Source organism: Myotis brandtii, unplaced genomic scaffold (assembly GCF_000412655.1).
Source record: "Myotis brandtii unplaced genomic scaffold, ASM41265v1 scaffold536, whole genome shotgun sequence".
Classification (NCBI taxonomy): Eukaryota; Metazoa; Chordata; class Mammalia; order Chiroptera; family Vespertilionidae; genus Myotis; species Myotis brandtii.
In genome coordinates, this window is record NW_005369967.1 from 4,014,903 (window position 1) to 4,031,693 (window position 16,791).

The window sequence follows — 16,791 nt, forward strand, 5'->3', positions numbered from 1 at the left end:
GAAATCAGAAATCCCATCTCAGAAACCTTTGTTCACTTTAATTCTATCATTTTGTAATGCTTCCAGCAGGTTAAACATTACTTAAGGGTCAAAAGGCAGAAAACCAACCAGAGAAAACTGTTTCACTGAATTATTTGAAGCAATGACTTAAGACAGAATATTTACCATCTGTAAACCGATTATTTTCCATCTACTAGTCAATAATAATAATAGTTACCATTTTATCACCTATCTTTTCTTTGCCTAATTGACACAGACAACTACAAAATTCCAATTCACAGATGAGGTGACTGAAACTCAAGCGGGTTATGTAATTTATGTAAAATTACACAGTTTGCAATCTGACAAACGGACAGAGCCAAGATTCCAATTCAAACCTGTTAGTTTGCATGGTTTCCCACTGCACTTTGCTGTTTGCAGAAGGGATATATGAGATCACTTAGAGACATCTTTCCACACGGGATTAATTGCTATCAATTTATAGCAATATTATTAAAGTACTATTTTAGATGTGATGTTTTGATAAGAACTTTTGTTGTCACTGATAATCCTTTTCTATTTAATAATGATAGCTATGCCAGTTACTGAGTGCTTTCTCTATGCCAGTTATTATTCTAAGAGTCTTCCATAACTAAATCACATTAACTCTACTATTATTATCATTCCCATTTTCCACATGAGGAAACTGAGGCAGGAAGCAGCTAAATAATTTCCCCAAGATAATGCATACATATACACTAAATATATGTATATTTAATTCACACAATGTAATGTTCCTCACTATGGTTGCTGTGATGGAAAGGAACTTGTGTGCAGAGGATCTGGAGAGAGGCACCGAGCTTTGCAGGAGCTGGGGAAAGCTGACTTGCTGTGCATATGAAAGTAATGAGTTAGGGGGAGAAAAGCATGCATTAGGAGTATATTGGTTAAGAGCAAGAGAAGATGCAGAAACAGAAAAATCAGGATCCATCAAGGCTGGGCCCTACATAGGAAAATGGCCAAGTGAGAGGAGGATGGGGTGCCCATGACGAACTTTGTAGAAAACATTTAGTAAGAGGATTGCCTAAGTTATTCATTATATGGTGTGCAGTGTAAACTGTGTCTTCTTTATGGAACCTTCAGTAAATTTTACATTGATTATTAATACTTTGTGTCAGGAAGCTGAATTTTCTTTAGGGTGGGGAAGTCAAAAACAATGATAACACTACCGATCAACTGCATTTTAAACTGAAATGCTCCTATGGATTCTCAAAGACAAAAGGTATCAATGCATTAAATCAACATATTAATTTCTCACCAGGAGCTTGGAAAGACCTTCCACAACAGGTCAGCTCAGAAAGCATTTTTGTGAGAAAGAAAAGAGAGAAAAGATTGGGCAGGGTAATTAAAAGAAACATTCTCTGCCCTTGAGGTTGAGTCTTATCAAATCCTATTGCCACCCTTGTAAGTGAATACACCTATAAGTGCTGAACTCATTTATTAGTTATAATAGTTTTTAGTGGATTCCTTAGAATGTTCTACACATACAGGATCATGGCATCTACAAATAGAGGTCATTTTACTTGTTTCCAGTCTAGATGCTTATTTCCTTTTCCCCCTCCTAATTGACCTGGCTACAACCTCCAGTTCAACGTTGAATAGCAGACATTCTTGATGAGAGCAGACATTCTTGTCTTACTCTGTATTCTTAGAGGAGAGCACTCATTTTTTTTGCCTATGAAGTAGCTGTGAGCTAAGTTTTTTTGTTATTGTTGTTGTACATGCCTTTAATCAGGTTGAAGATGTTTCTTTCTACTGGTTTATTGTTTTTATCATGAAGAGATGTCAAATTTTGTGATATTTTTCTGCATCTGGATATGATCATGTGGGTTTTTTTGTTGTTGTCATTTGGTCCTTAAGTCTATTGATATAGTGTATTACATAATTTTTTAATATTAAATCAATCTTGCATTCCTGAAATAAGTCTCACTTGATCATGCTGTATAATCCTTTCTATACGTTACTGCATTTGATTTGCAAGTATTTTGTTGAGCATTTTTGTATTTATATTATTAAAAGATAGTGGTCACCTTAGCTGGTTTTGCTCAGTGGATAGAGTGTCGGCCTGCGGATTGAAGGGTCCCGGGTTTGATTCCAGTCAAGGGCACATACCTGGATTATGGGCTCGATCCCCAGTGTGGGTGTGTAGGAGGCAGCCAATCAATGATTCTCTATCATTATTGATGTTTCTAACTCTCTCTCTCCCTCTCCCTTCCTCTCTGAAATCAATAAAAATTAATTAAACAAAATAAACTGAAAAAAATATTTTAAAAAAAGAGGATATTGCTCAGTAACTGTGATGTCTTTACCTTGTGATGTTTTTGTATTAGAATAATACTAGCCTCATAGAATGAGCTGGGAAGTGTTCCATTCTCTTCTATTTTGGGGGAAAAGTTTGTGAAAAATTAGTACTAATTCTTCTTTTGAATATTTGGTAGAATTCACCAACCAAGCCATCTGGGTCTGGGCTTTTCTTGTGGGTATTTTTTTTCTAAAATATTTTATTTCAGAGAGGAAGGGAGAGGGAGAGCAAGAAACATCAATGATGAGAGAGAAACATTGACTGGCTGCCTCCTGCACAACCCCTACTGGGGATCAAGCCCGTAACCCAGGTATGTGCCCTGACCCAAGACCGGGAATCAAACAGTAATCTCCTGTTTCATAGGTTACTCAAACCCTGAGCCACGCTGGTCAGCTCTGTGGGTATTTTTTTAAAAAAATATATTTTATTGATTTTTCACAGAGAGGAAAGGAGAGGGATAGAGAGTTAGAAACATCAATGAGAGAGGAACACCGATCAGCTGCCTCCTGCACACCTCCTAACTGGGGATGGCCCACAACCAAGGTTCATGCCCTTGGCCGGAATCAAACCTGGGACCTTTCAGTCCGCAGGCTGACGCTCTATCCACTGAGCCAAACCGGTTAGGGCTCTTGTGGGTATTTTTAAAATACTAATTCAATTCTCTATTTGTTATAGGTCTATTCAGATTTATATTCCTTATTTTTAATATGTATTTTTTTTTATTTTAGAGAAGAAGGGAGAGGGAGAGATAGAAACATCAAGGATGAGAGAGAATCATTGATCGGCTGCCTCCTGCATGCCCCCACTGGGGATCGAGCCAGCAACCCGGCATGTACCCTGACCCGAGACCGGGAATCAAACGGTGAACTTCTGGTTCATAGGTCGATCTCAATCACTAAGCCATGCTGGCAGGGCTTATATTCTTCCTTAAGTCAGTTTTGGTAGTTTGTGTCTTTCCAGAAATTTATATAATCAAAATTATCTAATTTATTGGCATATAATCATTCAGAGCATTCCCTCATAGTTCTTTATGTCTCTAAGGTTGCTAGTAATGTCCCTCTTTCATTCCTGATTTTAATAAGGAGTCTTCTTTTTTTATTTTGGTAAAACTAAAGGCTTGCCAATTTTATCAGGTTTTTTTTTATTTTGTTTTTTAAAAAACAACTTTTGGTTTTATTGCTTCAAGTATTTTGCTCTTGTGTCATTTAGGTGCAAGTACATTAAATATTGCTCCCGTGGAGAATTGACTTCTTTATCCTTCTTTATCCCTGACAGTTTCCTTGCTCTGAAGACTGATTTGACTGAAATTAAATACTTATTGCTCCCTTCCCCCTCCCTTTTTTCTCCCTTCCTTCCTTTTCTTCCTTCTTTTCTTTCTTCAGTCATGTCTGCTCTATTGATGACCCCATCAAAGGCATTCTTCATTTCTGATAGCGTTTTTAATTTCTAGAATTTCCTTTTTATTCTCAAAACATCAATCTCTCTGCTTATATTTCCCAACTGTTGTTGCATATTGTGTACTTTTGCCATTAGAGCTCTAAGCTCTATTCATCAGTGATTTTAAATTCTCAGTCTGATAATCCCAACATCCCTGCCATCTATGAATGATTCTAATGCTTGCTTTGTTTCAAACAGTGCTTCTTCTTTTAGTATGCCTTGTAGTTTTTGTTGTTGAGTTGGACATGATACCCGCTGGACTTGAATGACATAGCACTAATGTGGACAGGGGAACATTCTATGGTCTTACGATTAGGTCCCAGTCTTTTAGTGATCATGGGCCCCTGAGATGGACTTTCACAACTGCTTCTCAGTCCCCACTCCCATTTAGGTGAGACAGGAAGGCTAGAGGGGGCTGGAGTTGGGTATTTCCCTTACCCCATTTGGTTAGGTTCTGGTAAAACCCAGTGTGATTTGGCTCTAGCGAAACAGTTTCCTTTGAGGCCAGGCTTTTGTTCAAGAGAACAGAATTCGGGGAGTGGGCATATTTCTGAATGACTACTTTCCCCTTCCAGCTGAAAACACAAGGACACTTTTCTCTGATAGTCACTGTGAGAAGCTGGTGGGTTCCAGGAAGTAAAACTCACAAAAGTGTACCCCCAGCCTGGTCCCTAGTAATGAGTTAATTACCCTTTAAATTATTCCCAGTGGTGGTTTCCCCTCCAGTAAAGTGTGATTTTCTGTATTTGCCTCAAGTGTTCAGAGTGGGGTTTGTGTTTTTTTTTGTCTTGTGACCTGTTATTTCATGGACTAAAGAATAGTCATGGATTTTGTTTTTCAGCTTTTTTTCTCTGTTAGGATTGGAGTTATGATTTCCAAGGTTCCTATAATGTTGAACTGGAAACCAGAAATCTCCTATTTTGTTTTTTAAGAAACTGCCAAAACATTTTCCAGACTGGTTATACCATTTATCATACCAGCAATGTGTGAGATCTAGTTTCCCCACATCCTTGTCAGCATTTGGTATTGTTGGTTTTTTTAATTTTAGCTGTTCTAACAGATGTGTAGCTATTTATCAATGGAAGCTAAATTTGTATTTCCCCAATGGCTAGCAATGTCAAACATTCTTTTCATGAGTTTATTTGCCATCCATATATCTTCTTCAGTAAAATGTCTCTGTCTTTTGCCCATTTTCTAATTGGATTGTTTGCTTTCTTTTTAACTGTTTCATTTTCAGAGTTCTTTATATATATCCTAGATATGCATCTTTTGCCAGATATGTGGCTTACAATATTTCCTCACTCTTAAGATTGGCTTTTCATCCTTCCAACAGGGTTTCTGGAAAGCAAAAGTTTTTAATTTGATGAAGTGTCCAATTTTTCAAGTTTTTCTTTTATGAACTAAAATAATAACTTTATTTTTCCTAAAAGTTTTATGTTTAAACTAGAGGCACAGTGCACGAATTCATGCACAGGTGGGGTCCCTTGGCCTGGCCGGCGATCGGGGCTGATCAGGGCCATATGGCCAGGGAGGGACTGAGGGAGAGCTCCAGGGCATGTCTGACCCTCTCTCCCAGTCCTGATCAGCCAGACCCTAGCAGCAAGCTAACCTACCAGTTGGAGCATCTGCCCCCTGGGGGTCAGTGTGTGTCATAGCAACTGGTCTAGCGGTCGATCAAACGGTTGACCAATCGGTCAGACACTTAGCAAATTACACTTTTATTATACTCAAGGCCCAGTGCACGAATTCGGGTGGGGTCCAGCCGGTCTGCTCTGATCGGGGCCAATTGGGCTGGGCCAGCCGGCAGGAGGGGATGCGGGAGGTTGGCCGACCAGCCCCACCCCCAATCAGGGTGAGGGGAGCCAATTGAAAGTGGGGCTGGCCAGGGGGAGGGGCTGCAAGCAGTTGGCTAGCCGGCCCCGCCCCCTGGTTGAACTCCCAGTCAAACTCCCGAGGAGACAATTTGCATATTAGCCTTGATTATATAGAATAGGATTTAAATCTGATGCATTTGGAGTTAGTTTTTGTACAAGAAGTGAAGCTTAAGTAGAGGTTTAGTTTTGTTTTGTTTTTGCCTATGAAACTCAATTACTCCCTCAGATAATTAAGTCTTATAAGTCATCTCTACCACAAATTATTCACTAGGTAATCAGCTTGCTTTGCTTTTTGCTAACACTAACCCACTGAAAACAGGGATTTTTGTTATTATTAATCCTCAGCTGAGGATATTTTTCCATTGCTTTTTAGAGAGATTGGAAGGGAGAGAAGGAGAGTGGGAGAGAGAGAGAAACATCGATGTGAGAGGGACACATTGATTGGTTGCCTCCTGCATACACCCCATCCAGGGCTGGGGATCGAACCTGCAACCCAGGTACATACCCTTGACCAGTAATTGAACCCACAACCCTTCAGTGTGCAGGCTGACACTAACCATTGAGCCACATCGACCAAGGCGGCAGAAGGGATTTTTATTGGGGAAGAGGTGGGTGGATTTATAATTTTTTTGGCAATTATGTAGGGAAACAAGGCTAACAAAAAGAAAACTGAGTACAAAAAAAAAACCCTAACTTTCCTCAATTCTACCCTTTGCCTAGTGTTTAGATCATAGCAAATGCTGACCCTGGCCAGGTAGCTCAGTTAGTTAGAGCATTTTCCCAACATGCCAAGGTTGTGGGTACAATCCCCATTCAGGGCACATACCAGAAGCAACTAATGAATGCATAAATAATTGGAACAACAAATCCATGTTTTTCTGTCTTTCTCCCTCTCTCCTGTCCGCCCCCCCTCAAGTCAATAAAAAATAAAATTAAAATAAAATAGATCATAGCAAACACCAAGTTAAAAAAAAAACTATAATAATTTGCATGTAATCATGTTACGGCATACCTTAAATCAGTGTTTCTCAAACTATAGTCATCTGTGGATTATCTGAATAAATTTGCCATACTGCATATAATATGCAATACTTCATGACTTCTGTTTTAACCAGGAACAATATAATTGTATTAACACGTATTGATGGTATCAATACAATCATTAAGTGATGCTTTGGAGACTGATTAAGCACACCATGTAAGGTACTAGAAATAAAAACAAGATTCTTATCAATACTACTTTCCTACATAGGTTTAACATACAGTATTACTATGAGAATTTAAATCCAGACCTACTGTTCTCATAAGGAATAAAATTGAAGTATCAAAATATTGCCCCAGTGACTGGTGGAAAAGAAATATGGGTATGTATTTGGTAGTGGAAAAAATGAGAGTTTTTAAGTAGCAATGTTCACATTTTTATTGAGTGCTATAAAATATACATTTGCAAATGGCAGAGTTGGGAAGCAAAAACTTGAACCTGATTTTTTAATCATAATTATCTGTCACTGAATTACTCACAACCAGGCTTCTGCAGATCTGGAATTTTCTTTCCACCAGATAGGAATATGTAGTGCAAATTCAGTTGATAACATTAAAAAGAAAAAAAAAAAAAAAGAATCAGCATAGTCAAGCTATGATAGTCTTCAGGATTTCTGGATTTCGTCCTTGGAGGAGGTCAGGATCTTCCCAAGGCCTGGGTCCTCGAATATTCTTCCAGTCATCAAAAGCAGAATCCTTTATTTTCTATGGAGCCACAAAAATTAAAGTATATAAGAGTCCTATGGCTTTGATTAGGACATCATTGAATGAATGAATGAATGAATGAATGAATGATGAATGAATAAATAAGTGAATGGAAAGAATCCAATAGGCCCTCAATTATAATGTTAGCAACAACAACAAAAAAAAATCATTGCATATAAAGCATAATAACTAAAGAAGTAACATATTTCTTGGGATTTGGAGTTTTTCTTACTTGCTATTTATGTAAATGCCTATCTTTTCCTCCATCAGAATAAATTATTCTATTAAATTGAAAAAGAAAGAATGCACATGCTTTATTTTTGAAAGCACAGAGAAAGGGAAGAAGCTAGGAACAACAACAACAAATCATTGCATATAAAGCATAATAACTAAAGAAGTAACATATTTCTTGGGATTTGGAATTTTTCTTACTTGCTATTTATGTAAATGCCTATCTTTTCCTCCATCAGAATAAATTATTCTATTAAATTGAAAAAGAAAGAATGCACATGCTTTATTTTTGAAAGCACAGAGAAAGGGAAGAAGCTAGGAAAACAAAAGTCTGACTGTGAAGGCTGGTCCAGCATAATAATGACTAGCATGGGTTAGCCTGAGTGATAGTAGTAATGAGAGAAAAAGAACAAAGGTGGAGAACCTGAAGTCTGCTGGAAGGAAAAAAAACAGTCCAAGATGATTTGTCCTGCACCTGAGAAATGAGCATGGGTTTAAGAATGAAAAGACATTCCTTATAGCTGCCATGAGCAAAGCTCTTTCAGGTAATAAAAACTAGTCAACTACAGTTGGATCACTGTACCTTCAGTTACTGTGAAGTGTCTCCCAGGAATAAAGGTAGGATAAAAGGGAAGAACATGAGTGTTTTTTTCACCTTCCTGCAGTAACTTTCATTCATCTGCTTTCATTGTTCTGGAATAATTTAGTGAATTAAATAGAAAAAGAGGCTCAGAGAACACAGACCACCTTATGTCCAGAGACAAGGAATAATATACATTTACCTTGACAACTGAATTCTAAGCTTTATTCTTTTACTAATGAGCTGTATAACCTTGGGCTATCTGGACACTAATTCCCTCATAAGTAATAATAAAAAGGTTAGACCAAATGATCTACATGGTTTCTTCAATTATCAAATTCTACCGTTTCTAAAAGAACTAAAATCTACTCCGAGACAAACCCTCCACAGCATCACTACTGACTTAGTGCTTATATATTGAGAAGTAGCAAGTTACAGGTTTTAACAAAATAAGAGGGAAGTAGTGAATGAAATCATTCTCTAAATTTCACTTATGGTTTCATCAGGAGTTTATATTAAATATAGATAGATAGATGAGCAAAATTTTATTAATTTAATGTGCAAGAAAAAAGTAAATTTTCAAGTATAGTTATGAAATGATCCATTTATAAAGTTTTAAGAAAGGATAATGGTCTTCACCCAGATAACATAAGACACACATGCTCAAGATAATTTAAGAATAATTCTTAGATGGGATGCAAAGTTGACAGAATAACTTCATGTAAAAGTGCTCCAGTCTTCAGAGATCTTTGGAGAATAGAAGATTTCCTATAGGATTCTGCAATACACACAGCATTACTGATTCTGCAAAACACGCAGTCACTGAAGTCTAGGCTGTACACGTCTGAGCAAGATCACCTAAGGCTCACTAGTTAATAGCCACGTGCTATAGAACTGACTGGGGAACAGAGTCAAGAAGTGTTGAGGAAAAGCGGTGTCAATATTGGATTTTCAGCCCTGTCCAAGTGGACTTAATACCTAGTTGCTACCTTGACATCCAGCTGAGACCCCAAAAAGGCTGCTCTTTAGGGGTAAGAATTATGCCAAGAGGAAGACCTACTTTAGACTCACCCAACAAAGCTTAAAACTAAGTAAGCTCTGACCTTTGGGGAGACAATTTGGAGAATGAGACCTACAAAGAGGGGTTTAGGAAACACCAAAGCTTTTCCACAGTTTCTCCCTTACAAAGCATAAACTAAGTTCCAAATGATCAGCCAATAATTAAACTGCCTGCTACAAATTTCTTCAATGTATTATTCACAATGTCCACCTTTCAATAAACAATGTCCAAACACACAAAAAAATGGAAAAATACAGGGGTGGGTAAAAGTAGGTTTATATAGTACAGATAAATAATACAATAATACATAAATAATATTAGAAGAATAAACTGTGTTTCACATACTTGCAACTGCAAAACTACTTTTGCCTACCCTTGTATAATCCAGCCAAAAAAATGAACAAACTAAAAGAGATAGAGAACATCCTCCCTCACATTCTATAATACAATGTGTTACTTATTAAACTCTTTGATTTTTGCTAATAAAATGGGTAGAAAGTGATGCCTCATTATAATTTTAACTAACATTCCTATTATAAGTTGAGCATCTCTTCATATGTTTAAGAAATATATTTATTTCCCTTCCTCTGAATCTATTTTTGTGTATATTTTTATTGATTTCAGAGAGGAAAGGAGAGGGATAAAGACAGAAATATCAATGATTACAGAGAATCATTGATCGGCTGCCTCCTGCACGCCCCCTACTGGGGATCAAGCCCACAAGCCAGGCAGGTGTCCTGACCGGGAATAGAACCGTTGACCTCCTGGTTCATAGGCTGACACTCAACCACTGAGCAACACCGGCCAGGCTCCTCTGAACCCTTTACATGCTTTGCCCATGTTCCCACTGACCAACTGAATGACTGAACTTTTCCACATTGATTTGCAAATGTTCTTCATATTTCAATAAGTTAATTCATCATAGGATAAATAATATTTTTAGGATTTCTCACTTAACTAGTGACTTTATATACATTATTTGTTTTTAGGCTGAAGTTTTACATTTTTAAGTATGAACTAACTCATCATCTTTACTTTTAAAGCTTCTGGGTTTGGTATCACATTATTTTAAATAGGCTTTTCTGATTCAAGACCACAAAAAAGAATATTCATTTTTTTCCTCCTAGTACCTTTAGCATTTTGTTCTTTATTATTTTTCTGTTAATCCTCACCTAAAGATATTTTTTCCATTGATTTTTAGAGAGAATGGAAGGGAGGGAGGAAAGGAAAGAGGGAGAGAAACATGGATATGAGAGAGAGACATCAATTGGTTGCCTTCTGCACGCACCCTGACAGGAGCGGGGGATCGAACCTGCAACCCAGGTACATAGCCTTAACCGGGAATCAAACCCATGACTCTTCAGTGTTTGGCCAAAAGTCTAACCACTGAGTAACACCACCCAGGGCTTATTTTTAAATACTTGATCCATCTAAAATTTATTCATTTATAGTATATGAAATATAGATCCATCTTTGTTTTGTTTTCAAATGACTACACAGTTGTCCCAATACCATATACTTAAGATAAAAAATTTTTTCCTGGCTGATTGGCTCAGTGGTTGAGCATCGGCCTATGAACCAGGAGGTCACAGTTGGATTGCCAATCAGGGCACATCCCTGGCTTGTGAGCTTGATCCCCAGTGTGGGGCATACAGGAGCAACCTATCAATGATTCTGTCTCATGACTAATGTTTCTATCTCTCTCTCCCTCTCCTTTCCTCTCTGAAATCAATAAAAATAAATTTTTTTTAAAAAGATAAACAATTTTTTCTGCACTGCTAATAATTTAAGTTTACCTTAAGGCAGACAGAACCAGTCACTAACAAAGAAGATTATTAAAGAAAGACTATATTAACACTGTACCTCATACTCTGATTCCAGTGATACTTGATTCATTTTCAGTTTTTTTTCTAATTCAGGATCAATCTGTAAAAAAGAAAGACGAGCCATATGTTAAGTCTGTAGAATTAATTTTTAATTTGAAGTTATATAAGGGATGGCTAGGATGGCATGGCAGATTACAAACACATGGCAAAATCTCCACCATCCATCCATCCATCCATCCATCCATTCATCCATCCATCCATCCAATTGCATAACAGTAACGATGTAGTAGTACCACTACCACTACTAACAGCAGCTAATACTTACTGAGTACTTGTTATGTGCCAAGCATTTTGGCACATACAATATTATCTCTTTTAATCCTCACAAAAACCTTAGATAAGTATTATTGTTATGATCACAAGTAAGGATAATAGGACACAGGGAGTTTGAATAATTTGTCAGAGGCAGAACCTGACTCTGAACCTTGGCCCTCTGCCTCCAGAGGTCCATGCTATTAACCACCACCCTAAATTATTACTTAGAAATGTTATAAAAATACTAATAAATAGAATGCTGCTCTTAAAAACAAAACAAAACACCTTACATATGCTGTAAACAAAGAAGTATCTATGAAAAAATTAGACAGGATTCCACAGTAGTAAATAGGAGTTGATGCCATATTACCTGTGTATGGCAAAATCTTTGGGATAGCTGAATGTTACTGAACACAGCTTAAGATCAATTAGTACTAGAAATACAACCTGAGGATTACACTAGACTTCGAAGAATTTAACTATTTCCCCATCACAGCAGGATCGAAATCAGCCATTCAAAGCAATTGAAACACAGAACCAGGAAGAAACTTTAGTAGTTTGGGGGGCCCATAGGTTTACCACTTCTTCAATGGCAAGACTCAAATGGCTTGTCAGTTGACTAAAATATTCCATCCTGTGAGGACAGGCTTGGTAGGATGAGGGTTTCTGGAAGCATACAGAGGTTTAGTCTAGTCATCAAGGGTTGTGTTCCCATATGTTTTTTAAAATATATTTTTATTGATTTCAGAGAGGAAGGGAGAGGGAGCGATAGAAGCATCAGTGATGAGAGAGAATCATTGAACGATTGCCTCCTGGGGATCGAATCCGCAACCCAGGCATGTGCCCTGACCAGGAATCGAACCATGACCTCCTGGTTCATAGGTCAACGCTCAACCATTGAGCCATGCTAGCCCAACTAGCTTTCTTTTTCAGTGATGTCTGGATCATACTGGCATTGGTTATTATTATTTTTCTCATTTCCATTATCTGAATCTTAGAAAACATGGTCACAGTATTTATAATGTTAAAAATTAAACTAGCACTTTTTTCTTACAAAGTACAACAAACAAAGCCAAAAAAAAAAAAAAAAAAAACTGGTAATGCTCAGGATTACAACACACTTATATCATATTACTTGGCGTGATGCAACAATGGATGATCTATTATTGTGAATCCATGCTTGTCAGCATTAGGAGTCAGGAGATAAAAGAGCAATGGCCACTAAGGAAGGCAGATAAACTATGTCATATCTATTTCACAATAAAAATTGACAGCTATTGCTTTCAGCTTATATTCTTAGCCCATCTCATGGTTTCTATTTTTTCTTTTCCAGTTAACCATTTGCCTGCCATAAGCGTCTATAGACCAACTTTAAAATCATTTTTCGTGAAAATTTTCAACCGAAAATATTCAAGACCACCCGAATTGTAATATATTTATTTTTATAATATTCATTGCAAATTGATTTTTTTAAATTAAATTCAAAATATCATGGTGTGTGGGAATGGTTTCCGTTTTGGACATGTCGCAGTTAACTGGTTAAAACAATTTATTTTTAATTATAGTTTACACACCTATTGGTTTCTGCTTTACAACACAGTGATTCCAACATTCATATACCTTTCAAAGTGATCACCACAATAAGTCTAGTAACCATCTGTCACCATACATAGTTACTACGATATTATTATGATCTCATGGCTAGATGGGCCGACATTCTAAAGTTGTAGAAAACTCTGTTCCCTATGCTGTACATCACATCCGGGTGTCCTCTCATTGCTTCTTTTCTTCCCTTTCAACCTTCTATACACATCACTGAAAAGCAGGAACTTTTATGTCCGGGGATGCTGGACTTTCAATCCTAAAATCAGGACAGTTCCAGGCAAACTAACATGGCTGATTACCCTGAAACAATACCATCTTTATCTATCCATCCCCAAACTTCTCTACTGAACTTATCCTCTCTTGCTTCATCTCAACCACATATGTCCTCTCAACCCCACTTTTTACCCCCCTTGACTTTAACCTCAGCAAACTCGCCCTCTTGACTCCCCCTTGATCTCAACCCTTGTAGCACCTGTCAATCTCAACCAATCTTATCCTCTCAAATTTAGTCCACCTCATCCTCTCTACCCTGTTTGAACACAACCTCACCCAATGACTCTTGACTTCACCTCAGTTTGACTTCTCATCATCAACCTCTCAATCTCAGTAGGTCTTGCCCTCTGATCCTTCTCACCTGAACTCTGTCCTCCCCCCTCCTTCCAGACCTTGACCAACCATACCTCCCATCCTGTACTCTTGTTGTTCTCTTAACTTCAACCAACCTTGTCTCTCACTTCAATCAACCTTTTTCTCTCAACTGTACCTAACTTTGTTCTCTTTACTTTAACCTTATCTTCTAGACCCCATTATCCCAATCTCCCTCATTCTCTTTCCTTAACTAAGTGATTACCACCACCATTTATCCAATCCTCAAAACCAAAACCTCAAGTCATCTGAGATTTATTCATATTTTTATATTATGTACATCAACCACATCAGTCACTAAATACTATCAATTTGCTGCTAAACTTTTTTCTGGAACCCTTTTATTTCTCTCTATCTTCATTGCACGTTTTATTTCAGGTTCCATTACTGTTCATCTATACTACTGCCAAAGCAACTTCACCTCCAATTGAAATAATCTCTTCCTTCCATCTTGCTCCCCCAAACACCATCATCCATCCTGTCCTCTTCTTACAGGAGAGATATTTCTAAGATGAAAATCTGATCATATGCCTAATACTCCCTCCCCTCTGTGTTATAGAACAATAATCATTTCCACCATTTAGCTCTTACTCATTCTCAAAACTTTAATTCAAAGGTTGATACCTCTAGGAAACCTTCTTGAATACCCTTCCCAAGTCTAAACTGAAGTTCTAGTAATGTTTTATGCAAAATTCTAATATAGCATTTTTCTGAGTATATATATATATATATATATATATATATATATGCCTAATATGCTAATTGTCCCTCCGACTGTTCGACCAGTTGCTATGACGCGCACTGACTACCAGGGGGCAGACTCTCTAACCAGTAGGTTAGCTTGCTGCTGGGGTCCAGCTGATCGGGACTAGGCGAGACGGACCGGACATGCCCTGGAGTCCTTCCGCGGTCCCTCCCTGGCCGACCAACCTCCTGCAGTCCCTCCCCGGCTGCCCAGCCCAATCACCCCGATCAAGACTGGGTGAGACAGGCCGAACACACCCTGGAACCCCCCACGGTCCCTCCCTGGCCCCAATCATGGATCAGTGGGGTCCCTCGGCCTGGCCTGCGCCCTCTCGCAATCTGGGACCCCTCGGGGGATGTCGGTTTCAGCCTGATCCCCACAGGCCTGGCCGAGAGACCCCACTGGTGCACAAACCCACACACCAGGCCTCTAGTTGTTATACGTTTGGGTATGTATTTATATTTAGATGTCTTCCAATCTTGATTATGCTATAAGCTTTGTAAGAACCAGTTTCTTAAATCTTTATCTATAGGATCTAACACATAATAATATGACAAATATTCAATTATTTTTCAAATATGTACATGTCTGCCCTGGCCAATGTTGTTAAGTGTTTATAGCGTTGGCCCAAGCACAGAAGGGCTATGGATTCAATCCCCAGCCCTGGTCAGGGCGCATTCAGGAGACAACCACTGGATATGTCTCTCTCATATAGATGTTTCTGTTTCTCTCTCTCTCTCTCTCTCTCGCTCTCGCTCTCTCTCTCTCTCTCTCTCTCTCTCTCTCTCCCCTCTCTCTCCCTCCTTCCTCTCTCCCTAAAAAATCAATGGGTAAAAAAATATATATATCCTCGGGTGAGAATTAACAACAACAACAAAAAAGTGTACATGTCATTCCACTTCCAAAAGTCAGATTATTATAACTTTCATCTTAAAGCAAAAGGGGAAAAAATTCCTCAATAAAATAATGGGGAATGCTAATAGAAACTTTTTAATTTAGTTGATGATAATCGCTCTATTCCCTTACAGAAACCATTATACCATATTCTTTTAAAATGAATGTAATATTTATTCAAAACCTATTGTCTTTAAGATTAGCTAGAGTTGGTGTTTCTTTTAAACCATAAAATTAACTGAAAACATTGAATACTCTTTATTTTTGCACCCCTATTACTGAGGTCTGCTAATGAAATATATATATTACTTGGAAAAAACCCTCCAATATCAGATGTGTGGCACAAACAAAAACTACCTACTTATCAATCAACCAGAGTTCTTATGTAACACTTGGCTTAAATTTGACAGTACTTGTGTAATCACAGAGGGTGAGAATACTAGCTCTACCCCCAACAGCCACGTGACCTTAAACAAGTTACTTAAGCTCTCTGAGCTTCAGTGTCCTCACCTGTAAAATAAAAACCATATACATATGAACCAGTACAGTCCTTCCACAAAGGCATACCTATAAAAAGATAGGTATAACTAACTATTTATTATGAAAAATACTTTTTTTAGTATTAGTTACTAATGATGCATAACAATATAATGTATAAAATTACTGGTATTAATATGAAATATCTAATTTATAACTAAAGTAATAAAATGGAGTGAAGTTGTTGTCCCATGTTCTTTAGTCCCTTCTAAATCCTTAAAACAACTATATCAGAGCACGTTGTGGCAGAAAGCTAACAACATTGCAAATTTTCTAGTGAATGAGAAAAATGAGTAAATTCTTCACATTTCATAATTCATTTCCAAGTGATTATTAATGTTATTTTAAAGAATAAGCAAGAGTCCAATCATTATATATCAGTCTTGAACAGCTAGATAAAACTCAGACTGCTTAGTATACTGAGTATACACATCTCCTAAACAAGTACATGCATATACACAGACACATGTCAATCCCAAATACAGTTCTTACTTTAATCTTCACAGCATCATAACGGATTTGTGAAAACTCACGAAGACCAAAAGAACCTCCAACAACCAACAACTGAAACAAAGAAAGGAAACAATTAAACAAAATAGAAGGGCAAAATTCAGTCTACCTGTAGATTACTTACCTAAATGCCAATAGTGACAGATTATACAAGTCCTATAGATTATTTTTCCAGATGCTTTATGTACTGTCACTGGGAAACATTTTAGCACATTACCAAATACCAAAATCAGTACCCCATACCTGTACAGTACTTAACCTTATCCTATCTAATAATAGACAAATAGGGTAATTAACCATACCTCCGCTACGCTTCCCATTGGCTAATCAGGGCGATATGCAAATTAACCGCCAACCAAGATGGCGGCCGGCAGCCACGCAGCTGAAACGAACATGAGGCTTGCTTGCTCCAGTGATGGAGGAAGCCAAGGTTCCCTGCCTGCCG

General features: G+C 37.8%; 1 protein-coding gene across 1 annotated transcript in view; it reads right to left on the reverse strand.

Annotated features, from left to right (window-relative positions):
• Positions 1 to 7,046: 7,046 nt before the first annotated feature.
• LOC102243001 (cytochrome c oxidase assembly protein COX16 homolog, mitochondrial) overlaps positions 7,047 to 16,791 on the reverse strand; it is a 33,967-nt gene continuing 24,222 nt past the window's right edge. The window contains exons 3-5 of the mRNA XM_005877956.2: positions 16,329 to 16,400; positions 11,133 to 11,195; positions 7,047 to 7,398 (exon numbers count right to left, since the gene is read on the reverse strand). Coding sequence (XP_005878018.1) covers positions 7,282 to 7,398; positions 11,133 to 11,195; positions 16,329 to 16,400 — 252 coding nt within the window. The 3' untranslated portion in view covers positions 7,047 to 7,281. The remainder of the gene's footprint in view (positions 7,399 to 11,132; positions 11,196 to 16,328; positions 16,401 to 16,791) is intronic.